This window comes from Xyrauchen texanus, chromosome 47, assembly GCF_025860055.1.
Source record: "Xyrauchen texanus isolate HMW12.3.18 chromosome 47, RBS_HiC_50CHRs, whole genome shotgun sequence".
Taxonomy (NCBI): Eukaryota; Metazoa; Chordata; class Actinopteri; order Cypriniformes; family Catostomidae; genus Xyrauchen; species Xyrauchen texanus.
In genome coordinates, this window is record NC_068322.1 from 3516553 (window position 1) to 3537858 (window position 21306).

Here is a 21306-nt window from a genome sequence, read left to right on the forward strand (position 1 = left end):
GCAGGTGCAATAAAGACATTTAGTCAAATTAGTTTGCACCAGCCTTAGATTAATTATTTAACTTAGTTTTTTAAATGACAACATGCCAAAAGTTCAGAGTGCCCAATCTGACCTTTTTTTTTAGAATATGAGAATTGATGCTTTTTTAGTAAAGCTGTAATTAAACAAATAAAATAAATAAATAATAGTACCTACTTTTTAAAGGAACGTTCCAGGTTCAATACAAGTTAAGCTTTGTCGACAGCATTTGCGGCATAACGTTGATTACCACATCAATTATTTTCTTACATCCCATCTTTCGAGGTTAGTTGAGACACTTACAATGGAAGTTAATTATGGCAAATTTTTGGAGGGTTTCAAGGCAGAAATGTGATGCTTAGAATGTTATAAAAGCATTTACATATATCCTTCTCTTAATATGTGTGTGTTATTTGAGCTGTAAAGTTGCTTAAATCACTATTTGTACAGTCCTTCCAGGGTTTTAGGGTTTACATTGTTACTGCTTCATGGCAACAAAGTTGTAAAATTGGATAGTAAGAAAGCAAGCGATAATAAGTGATTTTATGATATTATGCAACATTATGCCATAAATGCTTTCTATTAAACTTGTATTGAACCCGAAATATTCCTTTATGGGGGCCGCTCAGACACAGGGCTCCAGACTGCGACTAAAATGTGTTGGGTTTCAGATGAGCTTGCTGACCGCACACAACAACAAACCCAGCACGAGACAGTCATGAACATATGACTCTTTTGAACCAGATCTTTTTCATTAATCACCCGAAAAGAACTGAGGGTTTGAACTCAGGAGCTCAGGTTAGAAGTTTGACGGCAAAACAGCCATCAGTGACCTCACAACTGGGTGTTCAGACATTTCAAAATAAAAGTCCCATGTGTGTTTCAGGCGTACAATAAAGTGCAACTGGGATTTAATTCAATTTGCACTCTTGTAGTCTCTGTGTCTGGGGCCATCATACAGTAAAGAAAGACAAAGGCAAAAATTTGAAACAATTACATTTTATATATATATATATATATATATATATATATATATATATATATATATATATATATATATATATATATATATAATATTTTTTAAATTTCTTTTACATTTTTTTTGCTGATCGACTAGTTGTCCAGAAAAGTATTCAACAAGTTGCACATCCATCTTATTAACTAGCTTATGAAATGTACAATAACTTATTCTGAAATAACTCCCTGATTGAGTATCAATGAGGGGATTTGGTCTTCATTTCCATTTGCACAGTAAAACTGCTTTAGTAGGTTTAACATAGAAAGCTTTAAAATGGCCCTTTTTCCTAATAAGATCTGAAGTCTGTCCTGGGATTAGACCATTCTTAAACATTTTGTTTTTAAACTGCAGCAAAGCGTGTGATGTTTTTTAAAAGGTTTCTTTTGACGTGAATGCCATTTCAAGTTTAGTCTTCCTTGGTCATTCTTCGCAGACTTTTAAATTAAGATTTTATCTAGAGTTTGACGTTTGCAAGAAACTGGTATTGCTTTCAAACCCTACGCCATTATGAGTGCATTACAGCTGATATGTGTGTGATAATTCACTCTTTCCGTTGAGCTGTTTGCTAATTATGAGCATCCAGACCAGTAGATGTTGGATTAAATCATTCGGTGTGTCATTTAACAGTGAGTATTATAGATCATGCTGTTATATGATTCATCCGCACTGAACTGGATCATTTGGTTTATAACTGGCAGAAGCAGCTTTAAGTCTAATGCATAAATATGGCACTGAGTTAATATTCCCTTGCTATCATTTTGATTGATATCAAGTATTGTGTGAAAAGTTGTTTTCTCTATATAGCACAAAACTAATCAAGCCCTGAAATTTTCCATTGAGCCAGTTTGAGAGAGACAATACTGGTGTGAAAACTAAGAGTATTATAACAGGAGGGCGAGAGGGCACTCTGGCCTTTTCAGAAAGGTCGCTGCTGGGGCCGAGAGAGCATGTGTGAATGGCAGACGCTCTACCGGGAGCGAATGCTTCATTGTCCATTTTCTGCTTCAGTCTTTGAATGCCCACTGGAACCCTGAACACGACAACATGATTTATTTCCAGAAGGACCTTTCTTGAATGTGAAACTCTAAATTTGGCAACTGGATTATGTCAATTATTGCTGCCTTTTATTCTGTCCCTTGAGGAATATATAGACATTTAATGGTAATAATAGCTGGATAGACCACCTCCCATGCCATTGGCAATACATTAGTATATGGCGATGTTAAGAATGGAATACTAGCATATTGCATACTGTAAATCCAGCTCTCTTTTTGTAACAATATTATGCAAAAGAGGACGCATTGATAAACATTTCAAGCAGTAGTGTGGGTGTCAACTGACTTCAAAATATTGCTTGTTTAAGGGTGCTGTTCAGACCGAACATGTTCTTGTGTTAATAATACAAAGCTAGACACAGTGCAACAAAAAGAACAGAATGCTGTCAGCTGTTGACACAGCATCTTAACTTGATGCTCAAGCTTGAGAATCTTAAAAAAAAGAAGCAAAATGTATTGCAACAGTCAGATATGTCAGTTTGGCATGTGTTTATATGGAAAACTATTAAAAACAGTGCATTTGGAAGCATATCATCTGTTGTGTACTTGTTGTCCTCATCGGTATTCATCCCTCCAGTAAGATTTTTTACTGATTCCCCTTTTTAAGGATTACCATTTCCTGTCATTATGCTTCTCTGTCCCTCTTTGCCTGTGGCACGTGCTTGACAAATTGTGTTTACAACCAATTAGTGTGATTTGTAATGTGCTTATTTGCCATCAGTGTGCAGTCAGAATGAAGAAATGGGGGAAGCACTTGTTGATTTTATTGCCTGTCTTATTGTTTCAATAAAGTCATCTCTATATTTACCTCGATAACTTAAGATTTTACCAAATCTACATCTGGTCCTGATGCATTATACTGTATATTTAGACCAACAGAGTTTAAAGTAAATTAATGTTGACCTGACCAGTAATTTCCAAAACATGCAATTATCTAATTTTATCATTCACAACGCAACATACTTAATGGCAGTATGTTTTTTTTTCTTCTTTCGAACTCTCTTCTTTGTAGATGATGGCGAGGATAGGAAATGCTCAAAGAGTTCTTTCATGAGTTCTGTTAGACGAATTATCATATAAGCCATATCTTTGTAAAAGCTAAACAAGCACTCCTGATTTTAAGCAATTTCTTGGTCCCTGCCGCAGGCATTTAGAATGACACAGCACAAAATGGCCTATATGCTCTCATTTCCCATGTTCTCCATTACTAATAGTACTAATATTACTTCCATTAATCAAATAGATTACTTGAAAAAATGTTGCCCTGCATCTGTAAGCTCCCTTTGGAGAGCACACAAGCAAAACAAGCACTAGACCTACTAATCAGCATTCAGCTGTCTCATCAAAGAAAACCAGAGTTTTCTTACTCTTTTTAAATCAATTAGTCAATTAGTGAAATGTTGTTTTTTAGTTCAGTAATTTTATTCAATATATATAGTTAGGCTTGATTGAGTTTGTGCCACTTCTGTGCAGCATTAAACACACTTTTTGGAAGAATTTTTAATTTGTTGTATTGGTTTTTGTTGAAATTATCTCATCATTTGTTAACAGGCTGCTGAGGGCAGTAAATACAATAATAACTGCATTTCTTATTTCCATATATTTCTTCCTCAAAAGTGCTAAAAGAATTGTTAATGGAACCAGAATAATTGAGATCATTCTGAGTAATTAGAACCATTAAGAAGTTCCAGAATCATTGAGAGAAATCAGAATAGTTGAGAAAAAACAATCATTGAGAGGAATTGGAATCGTTAAGGGAAACTGGAATCATTGAGAGGAACCTAAGGAGATTGTAGAAACCATTGGCGTCAATGGTCTCTATGATTAACTGAAGCTTGCAATGCTTTTGGGTAATGCAGCCCAGAACTGTTGAGAGGAACCAGCATCATTAAGAGAAACAGATGAACCTGAATTGCTGGGGTTAACCAGAATCGTTGAGTGAAACCAGAATTGTTGAGGGGAACCAGAATTGTTGAGTGGAACCAGAATTGTTGAGTGGAACCAGAATCATTAAGAGAAAACAGAAGTGTTGAGAGGAACTAGAAGTGTTGAGAGGAACCAGAATCGTAGAGTGGAACCAGAATCATTAAGAGAAACCAGAATCGTTGAGAGGAACCAGAAACACTGAGGAATCGGAACTGTTTAGAGGAACCCGTAATAGATAAGAAGAACTAGAATGTAAAGACGAAATGGATTGCTGAGGGGAATGAGAATCATTGAGTGGAACCAGAATTGTTGAAAGGAACCAGAATTGTTTTAAATGAAACAGAATTGTTAAGAGGAATCAGAATCATTGCTATTACTATTCCTACATGCAGTACTTGGAAAGGGACTGGACACTTCGTCACCAGCTGGACATGTTGACCCGTTTCTCCAGAACACCTGCTCTCTCTGCAGGCCTGGCAGAGGTTAAGATCAGACGCAACTCTTCTGCACCCCCTGGGTTTTCTGCCCATGTGACAGGCGCAAGTGAAGTGTGACTTGCTTGCGAGAGAGAGAGAGAGAGATGAAGAAGAGCTATTTTTATCAGATCTGCTGACACTCATGCATGTATGTGTGGAGACGTACCTGTGGCGCTCTATACGTGACATAATGTACTGTGATGTAATATTGTGTCATTGAAATGTTAACTATGGTTGGGCTAATGTGATATCGTTAAGACATAAAATTTTTTATAGCGTCTCTTTAAATTAGCAAAACCAATGCTGATAGAGTTGAGAAGTTTCTGAAAATTCCTGTGAATTTTTGTATTTTATACTGCCTGTCAATGAATAAAAACAATGATGATTAGTTTGTCATCACACAAAAAAGCTTATGGAAGTCACCGCATGGCATTTTTCATGCTTAAGTATTTCATTAAAAAAAATTTTCCATCATTCAAAACAGAGAAAAAGCATGCATACAAAATATGCATTTGTACTGTATTTTACTCCTTGCCTTAAACATTTTGAATCTAATTGACAACAATGGCTGCTTGGTTGAAATGATGGTTCTTCTGATTACAAAAATAAAAAATAAAGCTTTTCCTTTAGCAATAACTGTTATATAGCCGGATTAATATGTCTCATATACATTCATCATATACAGTGGCTTAGTAGTATACTGATAAACAAATTGAAAATCTTCAACTAATCTCCTTTTCGAAAGCTTTTAAACCTATATTTGTCTTAACCTTCTGAACGGTTCTCTGCCATCTTTCTTTTGTTCTTTTTGTCTTGAAATCAGTTTAAAACCCACCAAGAGCGATCGGATTAGCTGAATTGATTGATAACAAAACTTTGAATGTAGATACTTTTGGGACCAATGTGAATGTGGCCACTTTGCCATGTGATGTTATTGCATCTTATTTTTTAACTAGATTTTTATATTTAAGAAAATATGAATGGTCCAATGACTCAGACTATTGATTTACAATGATTAAACTCGTTATTTATTTACTGTATGCTTTCCTCTCTGTTTGCAGAACACGGTCAGACAAATCATTGTTTATTGTCAGTACATTTTACCATCATGTTGCTGTATTGGCACGCTTCAGATGAACAGAATGGCTGTGTTTGATTTTAAAATATATGCAAAACCATATAATTTTTTAATTTAAAACAAGGGGGTTTTCACCCATGCAAAGAAGACAAATGCCCACAAGCATTAAACCTCCTCTGAAAATGTTCAATTTATTTAGATCACTTAAAATTTTCTCCATTCTGATGGTTGATGTGAACATTGTCTGAAGCTCCTGACCCATATCTGAATGATTTTACTTACTGTACTGGTGCCACAAGATTGGCTGATGTTTGTTGGTGCCAGACGGGGTGGTTTGAGTATTTCTGCTGATCGCCTCCTCACACACAACAGTCTCTAGAATTTATTCTGAATGTTGCCAAAAACAAATAACATCCAGTGATGGCAGTTCTGTGGGTGAAAACACCTTGTTGATGAGAGAGGTCAACAGAGAATGACCAGACTGGTTCAAAATGACAAAGTCTACAGTAACTCAGATAACCACTCTGTACAATTGTGGTATTAAGAAATATTGATAGGATGATAAAAAGATTCTTTCCAAATTTCAGTAATGATATTTGGAGGAAAAATTAGCTTAGTTGTCCTAAAATAATGTAATCATGTGAAACTTCTTGGTGTGTAAAAATAGGCATATTATTTTATGCAAAATATAGTTTAAAATTTTTACTTTACAGTTATTTATAACCTGGCCATTTCTCCCTGAGATTCACTAGAACACGCTCAATCTTTTCACATGTTACCCAGCGGCCGTGAGAAATGTCCATGTGAGAGAAAAGCTGGTTGTGTGCATTTAGCAGTGCTAGATGGCGATTCTATGTTGTGAACGACTGCTCTCTCCTATGTTTGTGACTGTACTGGTAATTGTGTTTGAGACGTTGAGACTCTCATGGCAGAGAAGAAAAGGGTGGAAAGGAGCAACATGAGAGGGTGGGCTGCTGGGTGACTGTCTGCATGTTCTTGTGATCGGGGCGTATGACTGGGGAAGGCGGCACCAGTGACAACATGGTTGTATCTGTGTTTAACAGCATAAGTAGAGAGAGGGGAAGGCAGGACAAGAGAGAGAGATAGAGAGAGAGATGAGTATAGTGTAGAGCCACTGGCAACCCCAGAGGGAGGCAGAGATGTTGAAGTTTAGCACCACCCCTCGCTCAAGGTGTGTAGTTTTGTGTGTGTATGTTCAGAGGAACACGGTCTCTTGTCATTTGTGAACAATCTTTTGTTCAGTCATTTGTGAGGATCTTTGGGGTTTTTAAGTGTATTAGATCACACTTGGTGAAAAATCCAGCTAAGACCCGCTTCTGTTTTTACATGGTTTCTGACTGGTCCAAGCTGCTTTAAGTAGTTATATGTCAGGTGGAGCCGAGGTCGAGTTTTAAGGTGTGTAGATTTGTGTGTGTTCAGAATGATGTTGCTGAGGCATTTTGTGATCGAGCAATGGTGGAACTTGTCTTTTTTTGCACTATCTATTGAATTTAGATGGGTTAAATGAAGATATTTATCTGAATTCTGGTGGAAAATCCAGACCATCTCTGTCAATCTAGTTGGAAATTATAGACCACCTTGAATCGGCAACAAAACGGCTATAATTTACCAAAATCCAGCTTGAGCACATTCAGCTAGTGTGAGCTGATACAGCATGCAAATCACATTTTCTCAGCCCATGCTCAGTTGTTTTGAAAGTCAAACAGCTGTACCTGTTATCAAGTATAGTGTCATGTCGTTTTGAATGAAACATAATTTACACATCTCTAATTTTTGTTTTTCTCTCCAACAGTCACAATGAACGAAAGGTGACCTGCAAGCATCCCGTCACAGGTGTTCCATCGCAAGACAACTGCATCTTTGTCGTCAACGAACAGTGAGTCATTTCTTTCTCTCTCTTCGCTCACTTTTCAGTTTACTGCAGTTTTGAGTCAGAAACAGAGCAGAGTCTGAAGCTCACGAAATGATTCAATGTCATGATCCATGCTGGCTATCGCACACCACTACTTTGATGTCACTGTGGAGCTTGATGCCTTTGGGGATTGTTTGGGATGTATTGAATGCTAGTTATTATGAGGAATAAAAGCTGGAAAGGGGTTATTAAAATGGCACATTTAGATTTGAGAAAAATAAGTCGAGACGCTCTTTCTGGTCTGCTCAGGATAGCATAATTATTCTCCATTAGTCTACTAATAGTGAATTTCACAAAAACATATCCAGGTTACATTTCCACACAGAATAAAAAGATTGAATTAAAAAAAGATGTAATATTTTGCATAAAGGAAATGAAGCCTGTTTTTAGGACTAAGTTTTTTTATGCCATTATTTGAATGTCAAATAAGTTCATTTTCACCCCAAAATCTTATTATCATAAAGTGTCTAGATGTTTTCTTTTCTTTTCTTTTTTTCTAATATTTTCAAAGTAATTCTCAGTAATATTTTACTTTATTTATATTTGTATTTTTTTTTGTTAAGAAACATGTTAATATAGTTTTGTTTTTGTGCAATTCACATTATTCTCAATAATGATTATACAATTCTTTTGAAGGCAGAACAATAAATAATTCAGTTAGGTATAAATTATATATAGTTTAAATAATAATTAATTTTATGTAATACAGTTATTAAATGTTTTTATTTTCATTACTGAAAAACATATTTAAAATGTTTTGCATAAATATTATATTTAATATAGTTTTTTTTAAATGATGAAGTCAGAAGTTTACATACACTTAGGTTGAAGTCATTAAAACACATTTTTTAACCACTCCACAGTTTTCATATTAGCAAACTATAGTTTTTGCATGTTGTTTAGGACATCTACTTTGTGACACATGCAATTTTTCCAACACTTGTTTACAGACAGATAGTATCACTTTTAATTGACTATATCACAATGCCAGTGGGTCAGAACTTTACATGCACTGTGCTTTAACTGTGCTTTTAAGCAGCTTGGAAAATTCAAGAAAATTATGTCAAGCCTTTAGACAATTAGCTATTTGGAGTCAATTGGAGGTGTAGTTTGGTGCAAAAAGTGCAAATCAATCCTAGATCAAAATAATTTTGGAAAGAGGCTGGAGGAAACGGGTAGACAAGTATTTATATCCACAATAAAACAAGTCCTACATCGGCATATATATATAGATAGCATTTTATATATATATATATATATATATATATATATATATATATATATATATATATAATTTTTAATCGAATTAATTACATGGTGTCCTGATTAATTTGAAAAAAATATTTGCACAGAAAGCCCTTCATATAAAAATAATTCAATATATAATAATGAAATAATGATACATGGTTATCTTTAAACATTTAAAAATTATATATATATACACTCACCTAAAGGATTATTAGGAACACCATACCAATACTGTGTTTGACCCCCTTTCGCCTTCAGAACTGCCTTAATTCTACGTGGCATTGATTCAACAAGGTGCTGAAAGCATTCTTTAGAAATGTTGGCCCATATTGATAGGATAGCATCTTGCAGTTGATGGAGATTTGTGGGATGCACATCCAGGGCACGAAGCTCCCGTTCCACCACATCCCAAAGATGCTCTATTGGGTTGAGATCTGGTGACTTTGGGGGCCATTTTAGTACAGTGAACTCATTGTCATGTTCAAGAAACCAATTTGAAATGATTCGGGCTTTGTGACATGGTGCATTATCCTGCTGGAAGTAGCCATCAGAGGATGGGTACATGGTGGCCATAAAGGGATGGACATGGTCAGAAACAATGCTCAGGTAGGCCGTGGCATTTAAACGATGCCCAATTGGCACTAAGGGGCCTAAAGTGTGCCAAGAAAACATCCCCCACACCATTACACCACCACCACCAGCCTGCACAGTGGTAACAAGGCATGATGGATCCATGTTCTCATTCTGTTTATGCCAAATTCTGACTCTACCATCTGAATGTCTCAACAGAAATCGAGACTCATCAGACCAGGCAACATTTTTCCAGTCTTCAACTGTCCAATTTTAGTGAGCTCTTGCAAATTGTAGCCTCTTTTTCCTATTTGTAGTGGAGATGAGTGGTACCCGTGGGGTCTTCTGCTGTTGTAGCCCATCCGCCTCAAGGTTGTGCGTGTTGTGGCTTCACAAATGCTTTGCTGCATACCTCGGTTGTAACGAGTGGTTATTTCAGGCAAAGTTGCTCTTCTATCAGCTTGAATCAGTCGGCCCATTCTCCTCTGACCTCTAGCATCAACAAGGCAGTTTCAGCCCACAGGACTGCCGCATACTGGATGTTTTTCCCTTTTCACACCATTCTTTGTAAACTCTAGAAATGGTTGTGCGTGAAAATCCCAGTAACTGAGCAGATTGTGAAATACTCAGACCGGCCCGTCTGGCACCAACAACCATGCCACGCTCAAAATTGCTTAAATCACCTTTCTTTCCCATTCTGACATTCAGTTTGGAGTTCAGGAGATTGTCTTGGCCAGGACCACACCCCTAAATGCATTGAAGCAACTGCCATGTGATTGGTTGATTAGATAATTGCATTAATGAGAAATTGAACAGGTGTTCCTAATAATCCTTTAGGTGAGTGTATATATATATATATATATATATATATATATATATATATATATATATATATATATATATATATATATATATATATATATATATATATATATATATATATATATATATAAAATAAATATTCGAAAATTTCAAAGCATTACATTCTTGTGGTAGAAGAGTTCATCATTGATAAGACAATACAAAAGCAGCTTTAAAATACAATGTATTGTTTACTACCATATTATTGATCATAAGTCAATCATTGGCACACAGTTCACAGTAATCCATTACACAAGTGAATTTGTCCATCAGTTGCAGATTTATTATGAGGGCTTGTTTAAGGACCCATCAATGAACACCTGCGTCAGACATGCTTGTGTAGTGTCTCGGGTGCGTTGCGTCATAAACATAAATTTTTAGGTCGCTGTGTCAAGTTAAATATAGTTTAATACTTAAACACAACTTGAGATCCCTTAGTTCGGAATTGCACTCCAAGTGTTTTGAACACAAGAAGGTAACGCATGTTTGTGTTGTGCTGTCTGCTGAAGGGTTGATTTCTTCACTGTATAAACTGTGTGTTGCTCACACAGCTGAAGTTTCACTTACTGCCCTCTGGAGTAAACATGTGGTACTACAAGCTTGCATTTCTCAGGAAGGAATCTTCCTTATTACGGTCCGGGGGCGATTAATTGCATACATTTTTTTAAAGCATTATTTTAATATCAAATTAATCGCACTGAATTAACGTGTTAAATCGACAGCCATAATATATATATTAGACAGACACACACACACATATAAATATATATATATATATAGCATTACACTAATGAGAATTTGGCAGAAATTTGGCAGGTTGGTTGTAAAAAATTTATTTCTTGCCCGGTTTTGTTAGTTTCATTCAAAAAGGTTATTATATTTCTCAGTGAGTCCGCTAATGGGTGCAAGTGTTACTATTTATGTGTGCACCATTTAAAAATAATGAGCCAATAAATAGTCAACACATCCACACAAAGCCACAACCAATTAACAAGCCAACAGTTAACAGAGAGCTTAAAACATGTTTACTCTCGGATATCCGGAGTGATTCTGGATAAGATTGCAGCCAACAATGGGTAAAGTCATGACTTAGTCTAGGAAAATTCAGTGGGAGAGAATCATTCTCCTCCTTCACAGCTCACCTCTCCTGTCCAACAAGAGCTGTTCTCCTGATAATTGCCCATTGCAGAGCACTTTGAAACCTCTGGAAGAGTTACAACGCTGTCAAACACATCTCTAGTCTTTATCTCTCTCTCTCTTTCTCTGTCTGTCTTTCTCTGTCTGTTGTCTTCCTTCTCGCCCCCTCCTATGTCCTCTAGCAAAGTCAACAGCTGCTTTCTAGTGCTGTTAATCCAGGATAAACCACAGAGCTGCGACTTAAATATCTGTAGTTCCCGCGTCCATTTCTATCCACCAGTACCAACTAAATCGTCTTGTAGATAAACTTCAAAATCCTCTATCTCTGTGGAGATGATGGGAGAGACTGGACTGGATCAGGTGTAGAAAGAAAAACATTTGTGCAGGAGATATGTGCTTTAAAGGAAGACACATGGTACTGCCAGAGGCCATATTTTGATAGTTGTCATGACTATAAAGGGTTGATGTAAAGAAAAATGCAAAACTTTTTTAACATTTATTCATTCTCATGTTGTTGAACTATCCCTTTAACAAGCTGTACATTTTCATTTTTTTCCCTTATTTTTTTCTCCAAGAGCATATATTGATATTTGGCTAGACCAAATAACGAGAGGTGTTTGTGGTTTGAAGTCTAAAGTTCTGCCTTTCTGCCGATTGTGGAATTAATGTTTGACCCATTTCAATTATCACCACCATCATGTGTTTTCTGTTACTACAACGGTGAATATGTTAATGAGATTTACACTTATTTTTACTCCACGTGTTGTTAGACAATGTGAGAAAGTCACACTCAAAGGTGTGCAAGTGTTTGTGAGATGGTGCCATGAGTGGTGTCAAGCATGGCGTGATATCTCTGAGCGCAGAACGTGAAGCAATGCTCACACAGGTCTTGATTAGTTTAAATCAATTCTTGCTTCAATAGACTTTGGACCTCAAGTGGAGAAGTTGTGTTTTTTGTTGAAGGTTTGTTGTTGACATCCCTCTACACAGGTACAGTAGGACATGTTAGTATACTGTAGCTAGGACTGCTTGTTATTTACATTTGAGAGCAACAAAGAAATATAGAGTAAATATACAGACCAAGACATGCCCCAAACAACTGAAGACAAGGAAGAACTTAAGTGGTGTTTACGATTGACGAGCAATATCGCAACTTGCGGTATTGAGAGAAAATGTAATATATTTGTACTGTTATGGAATGTCCTGTGTTCAGTACAAGTTAAGCTCAATCGACATCATTTGTGGCATAATGTTGATTACCACAAAAAGTTATTTGGACTCGCTTCTCCTTTTCTTAAAAAAAAAGAGCAAAATTCTGGGTTACAGTGAGGTACTTATATTGGAAGTGAATGGAGACTATTTTTGAACATTAAAATACTCGCTTTTTAAAACGTATAACCAGAAGACAGAAAGAATATGCATGTAAACATGATTTTAGTGTGATAAAATTACTTCCAAACATTTTCTGTGTTAAGTTATAGCCAATTTTACAACTTTACCATGACGAGGTAATGTCAACAAACCCTGAAACCCTAAAATGACTGTAAAATGACAAATAAAACAACTTTACAGCTCAAATAATGCATGAGTTCAGGGCCGGCCCAATCCTTTATGGGGCCCTAAGCAGAATTTGATTTGGGGGCCCCTCTGTGCCGCCAATATGATTGAATATTGTCAAAGCTTGATAATTTGCACACTATAAATCTAACACACCCATTATCAATTTTATTAGTTGTAGCCGTGTTGCTTACATCATACCAATGCCTGCCTAGCATGTTTTTACCCTTGTGCATTTTAATTGTAACAGTAGCAAACCCACAAGAGTGGTCAGGTGTTAATTTGCACTTTAATATTCAAAGTCTTACTAAGTGGCATACTTAATGTGGTGTACTGAAAAGTAGCAAAATAAACCAGCAGACAATGCATTTACTGTAAAAAAAAAGTTATCCACTTTAATTGCTTTTGGTTAAAAAAATGAGCAACGTGCAAAAGTGCAGAACAATTAACAACAAATAAAATAACTTAAGATAAACAGTATTACATTCATAATTTTAATTAGAAATATTAATCTCAGGATATTCTTCAGCAAACTGAGCAAATACAAAGGAAGGAATAGTAGCATCAGTGGATGCGGGTGCTGGTGTGCTCACCTGTAGAGGATGGACTAGATGAAAGCTGATGATGATGATGATGATGATAATAATAATAATAATAATAATAATAATAATAATAATAACAAAAGCTAGCCATGTTAGATATATAGATATATTAGAAGGTAATGCAACTGTCTGTCAAAAACAATAAAAGATCTCACAAAAGGCATGGTTTATCCATAAATATATTGTTCTGGGATTGTTGAAAACTGTTCTGCTGTATCATCATCAGCTGTAGCACTGGCACTTGGGGCAAGTGGCATTGGTTGTGCCCCACCTCCAAAATATTTCAACAGTGCCTCTTGGGAAGTTTCATAAGAGTACATAGTTGACGGAACAGAATGTGATTTGAACAACATAAATTATTATACTTGTGCTCTTGGGGGCCCCCTGGTGGCCACGGGGGCCCTAAGGAGCCACTTAGTTCGCTTATGCCTTGGGCCGGCTCTGCATGAGTTGTACTGAAGATGGAACATCCTTTAAGCAGGTGAGACTTCTACTGAGCGTTCACGTGACTTAGCCGCTGAATTAGCCACGCCCACTCATTCCAAAACCCCACTCTCCAAAGATAATTTTGAGACCAAAACTGAGCAAAAGAGCAGCATTGTTTGTTCCTTTGGCTGTCAAATTCATCAGTGGCTCAATAGCATCCTCAACTGACAAACATTATGAATCATAGCCTCAATGATCCGCTTCAAATGAAAACGAGCTAAATGATTGACAGGTGAAAAGCATCAATGTCCGCGGACACATTTTTGTTTGCTTTTTACAAAGTCTACAGCTGTCACAGAGACCGGTGAGATATCTCAGGACACTTATTTAATTAATATCTTTGAGTAAGAATATTTCTGGCATACCTCTCCATGAAAAAATTTGCCTACAGCACCTTTTCATGACCACGCTAAGCGCAGTGCTATGCGCAATGCCACAACGAGTGTTCGCACTATCTGTGGCCGTATTATATGTTAATTAAATGGTCCAAAGTGCAAGTTGCTATTTTCCTGAGAAATAGGTAATTGCCTAAAGTCTAAACTCAGTTCCTGCATTTGCAGTTTTGGGGTTCCACCAGCAGATGATATCATGGAGCCTTTCAATCACTTTTAATACTAGCCATTATTTGTCTGTCAGAAGATCAGTATGATTAATTTGTTTAGCGCCGTTCCAAAGCTCAAGTATGCTGTACACGATTAAAAATAACACATTCAGCAGAGAAACATACAGTACCGTGCAAAAGTTTTAGGAACTTTGGAAAAATGTTGCATAGTGAGGATGTCTTCAAATGGCATAAATAGTTTATATTTTTCAATTAAAATCATACAAAGTCCAGTAAGCATAAAAAAAAAAGCTAAATCAATATTCGGTGTGACCACCTTTTCTCCTAGGTACACCTGGACACAGTTTTTCTTGGTTGTTGGCAGATAGGATGTTCCAAGCTTTTTGGAGAATTCACCACAGTTCTTCTGTCTATTTCGGCTGTCTCAATTGCTTCGGCCTCATCTTATAATCCCAGACTGACACGATGTTCAGTGGGGGGCTTTGTGGGGACCATGTCATCTATTGCAGGGCTCCCTGTTCTTCTATTTGCAAAAGTAATGTTTTGGAGTCTAAAATGTATATTTCCTATTGACACACTAAAGCTGAAAATAGAAATAACCATCTTAAGACAAATGTTTTTGTGAAGCATCTTATGTGCTTAACTTTTGCACAGTACTGTATAATAAATGTACATTACAAAACAATGATCAGTGGGAGAACAGCAACACATCAAGCATCCCATAACACTGTGTCAAGACTGCAGGTGAGGCAGACAGATAGAGAACATGCATTGCGGTCCGTAGGCAGGAGGAAAATCAAACTTCCTCTATTTCACCACTAAACACCATTTCACTGGAACGATGGCAGACAAAACAGGAGAGTTCACAGCAAGGGCATTGTTATTACACAAAAGTCCGTAGGACACAGATTTTCCATATTTATATTCATCTAATGCATTACAGCCTAATTACACTACCAAAGTCTTATGAATAGACTGTCTTCATTTACATTGGCATTGCTTCACAGGGAATAGAATGCATATACTAGGATGGAGAGGGTGAAATGAAGAGAGCAGAACCTCTGAATGAAATTGCACTTGACCAGCCCATAAGTGCTTTGCACAAGCAATTTCACCAACCCACTTGTGCCTAGACTAAGTGCATGATTGCACGAAAATATAAAAAATGTAATGGTCATGCCTACTAACTTTGCACATGTATCGTATCACATAGTTCAACGCTGACATATCGCTCTTAAAATAACGCCCAGAACTGTTAGATTGTCACAGTTTTTTGCAAGTATTAATTAGAGGAATTCACACAGAGAAAATTAATGTTGTGAAAGAATTCAATAAAGTAAGAGATTTACTCATTAATGTGAGATAGAGGTGTTTATCTAATTACATAGTTCATTTTGGAAAAGATAAAGACAGTTTAAGAACAGATGTTTTTACCCCACTGCAGTTTCCTGAAATGCAAGTTTATTTTGTGCACAATACGTTGTAAAATATATTCTTTGGAAAATATTGTTTACGTACACTGCAGGATTTGACCAATGTCAGATTGCTGAAATATCAGGTGAAACCTGTCTTTATTTTTGCAAATCCATTTGGAGATGCTAGTTGCTCCAAAATTATACACTGGAGCTTTAAATTGGAGAAGTCTGTAACTCATCTTCATGCCCTCGACAGTCACAGTTGCCATATCCACCTTAGAAATCATGTGGGAGAACTCTTGTCGCCTCTCCACTGCACAAATGGAGGCATTGCTCTCTTGATAACAAGGTTACGGAGGCCCACGATTCTTTTTTGCACCCACTCACTCACCTCTTGTTTCTGGTTGCTTCCTTGCCTTACAATGTGCTTTACACAAATTGGATTGCTATAATTTGTTTAATCTTCTGGGTGAAGACAGCACTCAGACTGTTACGATCGCAAGCCACAGTCACTTTCACTATGGCGACAACCTCTGGTTTCCCCTTGTCACAGTAGAACCACATTCATTTGTGCAGTCAATGCTTTCATCAGTTTGTATCACTCTCCTCATATTTCCTCATTTTGTTGGACTGTTCTTATATATGATTTTAGAGTATAGCGCTCGTCTGGCCTTATACATTCTGAGAAACACTCAAGATGTATTTGATTACTTCAACGGTGTAAACTTCCACCCTCAGACATGCAAACAGGTAACTAACAGTCACGTAAATATGTGCATGTATTAATGTGGAGGCTTTTAGCATAACCTCCAACTATACGCCCATGTGGATTCTCCTGAAGTGGTCATCGTGTGGGCAACAACAGCACAATCAGAATGCCAGTGCTGTTATTGTGTTAGCTCACAGCTTGTTTACGGAGTTGACTTGGCAATTGTTGTGTGGCAAATGTGAATCCCTGACATGATTTTTCTAGCCAAACATTACAGAAAAGGTTGGGTGGAGTGAAATAAGTCGATTTGATGTGTTTAACCCCCCCAAATGCTGGTCATTGTTGTTAGTCATGATTCTGTATCTCTTGAGGCCTAGAGGTTACATCCTTGAAAATGACTTAGAATGTCTATTTTATATTTATTCTCACAGCGACTTCACTTATCTCTATATTATTTATTTATTCTTTCTAACTTTGCTGGAAAAACAATCTCATACCAGCTCAAGATTGTCTAGCTGGTATGAGATCTAACCAGGTACAGATGTGTTTTGGGACACGTTTAAACAGCTCAAGCAGGTCCCAACCAGCTTGGCCAAAGTGGACCTACCAGCCCCAAGTAAAACCAAGATGTGTACCAGGTCAATCTCAAACCCATAAACTGGTAGTCCTGCTGATCAACCACCTAAACCAGCTTTGTCTAGCTAGAAAGCTGGGTCTACATGTTTTTTTTTTTTTTAGGTATTAATCTTCCTCATTTTGAGAGATTTATTGTTTCTATTGAATGCGTGTCATAATTAACTAAAAAACCTTATTGACTACAGTTAATTTTCCTATTTTTTTCTTTTTCTAGCCTGAATTGTGGGAAACTTCACCCTGTTTTAAACAGGTAATGCTTTCGCAGGGAGCCGAATGGTTGCCTTTTTGTCATCTCTTTGCTTCTTTTGAGAAAGGGAGCTTCTATTCATGTCTAGTTGTTTTGCCATTCTGTCTCATTATTTCCACTCAAACACTAACCCTCTCTCTTTGAATTGGATTGCCTGAAATCCTGCTATGCATCGCTAATGTGAACATATGCAAGATTTATGTGTGCCGTCCGTTTTGTCTTGCCCATGTTGAATATGAAACATGAGTCTCCTTTCACTGAAGTTGCACGGTGGGGCATGGGTGGTCGGTCTCCGTCAAAGATTAATTACGTCCTCTGCTATTTCAGTAGAGCCTCCGTAATCCTGCACATTTGGAGTGCAACAAGGAGGTCTTGCGTCTGCAAACTGTCCTGTCATGCGTTGGACTGAGATGAAACCCTCATTTACCAGGAATCACAGCTTAAAACACATCGGGGAAACATTACAATTTAAATGTGAATACATTTTCCAACGTTAAAAGTCAGCAAATCGGGCATCATCTAGTTCCAAGGTTCCCGTTGGTAAATACTAAAAACTTCACTTTCTCATTTATGTGTTCAGAACTCTTATGATATTTATGACTCAACTTGAAGGCCACACTAGAGACCACTTTTCATGATCCAATCAATTCTAGATGGATAAATTCCAGTCCTGTCCCACTTTTTTGTAATATCCTGTTTCACTTTATTTTAGAAGCTTTTAATACAATAACTTTGTAATGCTTCAATCCTATCAAAACAGTTTCTTGAATGTTTTTCCGATGCAGTCGGACACATATTTTGAGACATTTTCATTTCATGATAATTCTTATGATCTTCAAGGTTGCTGCTTTGAACTCCCAAAATTATGTTGCCGTAGATGAAAGAGGGTTGAGTAGAAGGTCGTGAGAGAGATAGTAGAAGGCATAGAGATCTTAAGGCTCGCATGACTCACACTTTCTACTCATTGACCTCTAGTTGGTACTTGGACTCATCCCAAAACTAGCTCCTTAGAACGTACACACAGTCGATTATCTTGCGATTCAGCTGTGTTTAGCTGGATGATGTGTGGATAATTTCACACGTCCTGTCATTATCCCTCTGATGTCGGGCTGAAGATGCTGTCAGAATGGATTAATTAATGAACGCTAATAGTCGCGTTTAATGCTCAATTTAATTTGAGTTCAGAGGCGTGGAAGGTCACACTTTGGATCCTTGTACCACCCTGATCCAACAGTCTGCCCTGTCCTCTCCTAAATGACTCTTTGATGGATAATTAGTGGTGTCTACTAAGGCAAGCATCACATTTACTATTGCTTAAAGTCAGGTTAGGGATTTGAACAAACCACTAACCTTAAGTATTAAACTTTGGTGTTTAATTCACCCTGTGTTTATGAAATGGACAATGATACCTCAAATCATGTGGCTTATTGCAGAGACTTTTCTTAGCAATCAGACTTTTAATTTCACCTAGCGGACAATGAAATGGTGAAAAAAATTTCATAGACTTTCATTGAAAGAGGGACTCATCATATTTTAGGAACCAGATTATCATAAAGGCTTGAAGATGGGCTCTTTAAAATTGCGTGCAACAATCTGCTTCCTTTTCTCCTTAGGCAAATAGATTTTTAACAATAAATTGTGAACCTTTAAAGACAGACCTACGATGAGCTTTGAGGTTGTTAATCAAAGGTATCTGATTCTCTTGAAGCCATCTGTCTGTTATATCAACTTAATTAAAAAAAATAATTAATTCACAGAATGATTATTAGCAGAATTTTGGTGAAGAACTACATTACCCACGATTCTGTGTGGGGAAATTCACTAATCAGAGAATCACAGTGAGCAACGTGTGGCAAAAGAGCTCTGCAGCGACTGCCCACTCCCATGACACTGTGAAAGACACAATCGAGTCTTTCTCTGTACACTCTCATGCTACTTATATGTTTGCATATATCTCAATATTTTGTAATACAATTATATTGTTTCTATATTACACTGCCTGGCCAAAAAGTTTTGCCTACTCTAATATTTTGTTGGATTGCCTTTAGGTCTGATTACGGCACGTATTATTTGTGGCATTGTTTCAGCAACTTTATGCATCGTCACAACATTTATATACATCCAGAGTTGCTTTAATATTTGTCCAAGATCTTGTATTGACGATGAGATAATTGAACCACTCCGTAAAGTCTTCTCCAGCACATCCCAAAGACTTTCTATTGGGTTAGGGTCAGGACTCTGTGGTGGCCAATTCATGTGTGAAAGTGATTCCTCATGCTCCCCGAACCACTCGTTCAAATTTTAGCCCAATGAATCATGCCATTGTTGTCCTGGAATATGCCTGTCCAGTCAGGGAAGAAACAAATCAATTGATGGGATAACCTGGTCATTCAGTACATTCAGGTAGTCAGCTGACTTCATTTTATTGCTGCATAACGTTGCTGAGCATCAACCTGACCAATTGAAGCAAACCCAGATCATAACACTTGCCTCCAGAGGCTTGTACAGTGGACACAATGCATGACGAGTACAACACTTAATGCTCTTCCCTTCTTACCCTGCCATCGCTTTGGAATATAGTAAATCTGGACTCATCAGACCACATGACCTTTTTCCATTGCTCCAAAGTCCAATCTTTATGCTCCCTAGCAAATTGAAGTCATTTTTTCTGATTAGCCTCATTAACAAGTGGCTTTCTTTTTTGTGGCCACACAGCTGTTGAGTCCTAATCCTGTTAGTTCAAATTTGAATGAATCATTTTCTATTCTTTTTTATTAAATTATGCCATTCGCAAAATACTTAATGGAATTGTAGTTAATTCCCTCATGAAAGACGTTAAGTACAGAGTCTTGTATCTTCATCTTTTCAACTTTTTTTTGTTTCAAATAAAAAATTACAAGTTTGTAATGTGATTTACCTCGGAGCTGGTTGCTTTGGTTCATGGCCTATAACTATTTTATGAAGAAATTTATGAAATCAATATGAAAAATAAAATAAAAAGAATGGTTAAAATACTTCCAGAACCAAGATGGCTGAAAAAGTGGGTGGACCTAGTAACCAATTAGAACAACTTGGCAACCATAAATGAGAGTTTTGCAAGGGCAAGGACCACTTGCATTTTCTTAAGACAATTTAAACGTAGTTGTGTAATGTAATTGTTTTCTCTGTGAAACAGTCTGTTTGTGTTGCAAGCATGATCAGCTGGCTATTTCAACCATCTGACAATGTGTCTGTTTCCATTGCAAAGCTGGAGACCTGTGTCAAGTAACATGCAAGCACCCATGCAAGCAATCTGTGTTGAATGCAAGAACAATATTTAACCTCCTAACTGAATGGTTTGTCAGCAATGCATGTAAAGACTTCAGTCGCGACATATAAGACGCATTAATCTGACTTTCTGTTAAACGAGTGCTTGCAGTACATTCACCCTTTTGTGAAGGGGGAGGTAATTTACTCTCTCGAGGTGACCCAGAAGCCTGAAAGCATTATATTTTACTCTGGTTTTCCCTCCCTTGCTCCTGATTGCAACTCTCTTTCTTGATGTCGCTTTTCCACCGTAGTATCATAATATAGGCCAATCTGATCTACTTCTCATTTCACCATCTCTCTACCAATAGAAATCCGTGTTTATGACCATATTTATTGTATTTTACCTTTTTGAAAACAGTAATTTTTACAAGTACATTTGGTGTACAGAAGTAGGTGGCACAGAAATGACAATCTCCACCTTTAAATGAGGGAGATGCAGTGTCTGGCGTGACATTGAGTTTTT

General features: G+C 37.0%; 1 protein-coding gene across 18 annotated transcripts in view; it reads left to right on the forward strand.

The window, feature by feature from the left end:
• The window catches only part of LOC127638729 (pleckstrin homology domain-containing family A member 5-like), a 178852-nt gene that overhangs the window by 111860 nt on the left and 45686 nt on the right, over positions 1-21306 (forward strand). For 10 of the 18 annotated variants that reach the window (XM_052120402.1, XM_052120406.1, XM_052120410.1 and 7 more), the window contains exons 4-5: positions 7385-7468; positions 17502-17537. In XM_052120402.1, coding sequence (XP_051976362.1) covers positions 7385-7468; positions 17502-17537 — 120 coding nt within the window. The remainder of the gene's footprint in view (positions 1-7384; positions 7469-17501; positions 17538-21306) is intronic. The other 8 variants (XM_052120405.1, XM_052120419.1, XM_052120420.1 and 5 more) reach the window with 1 other exon arrangement.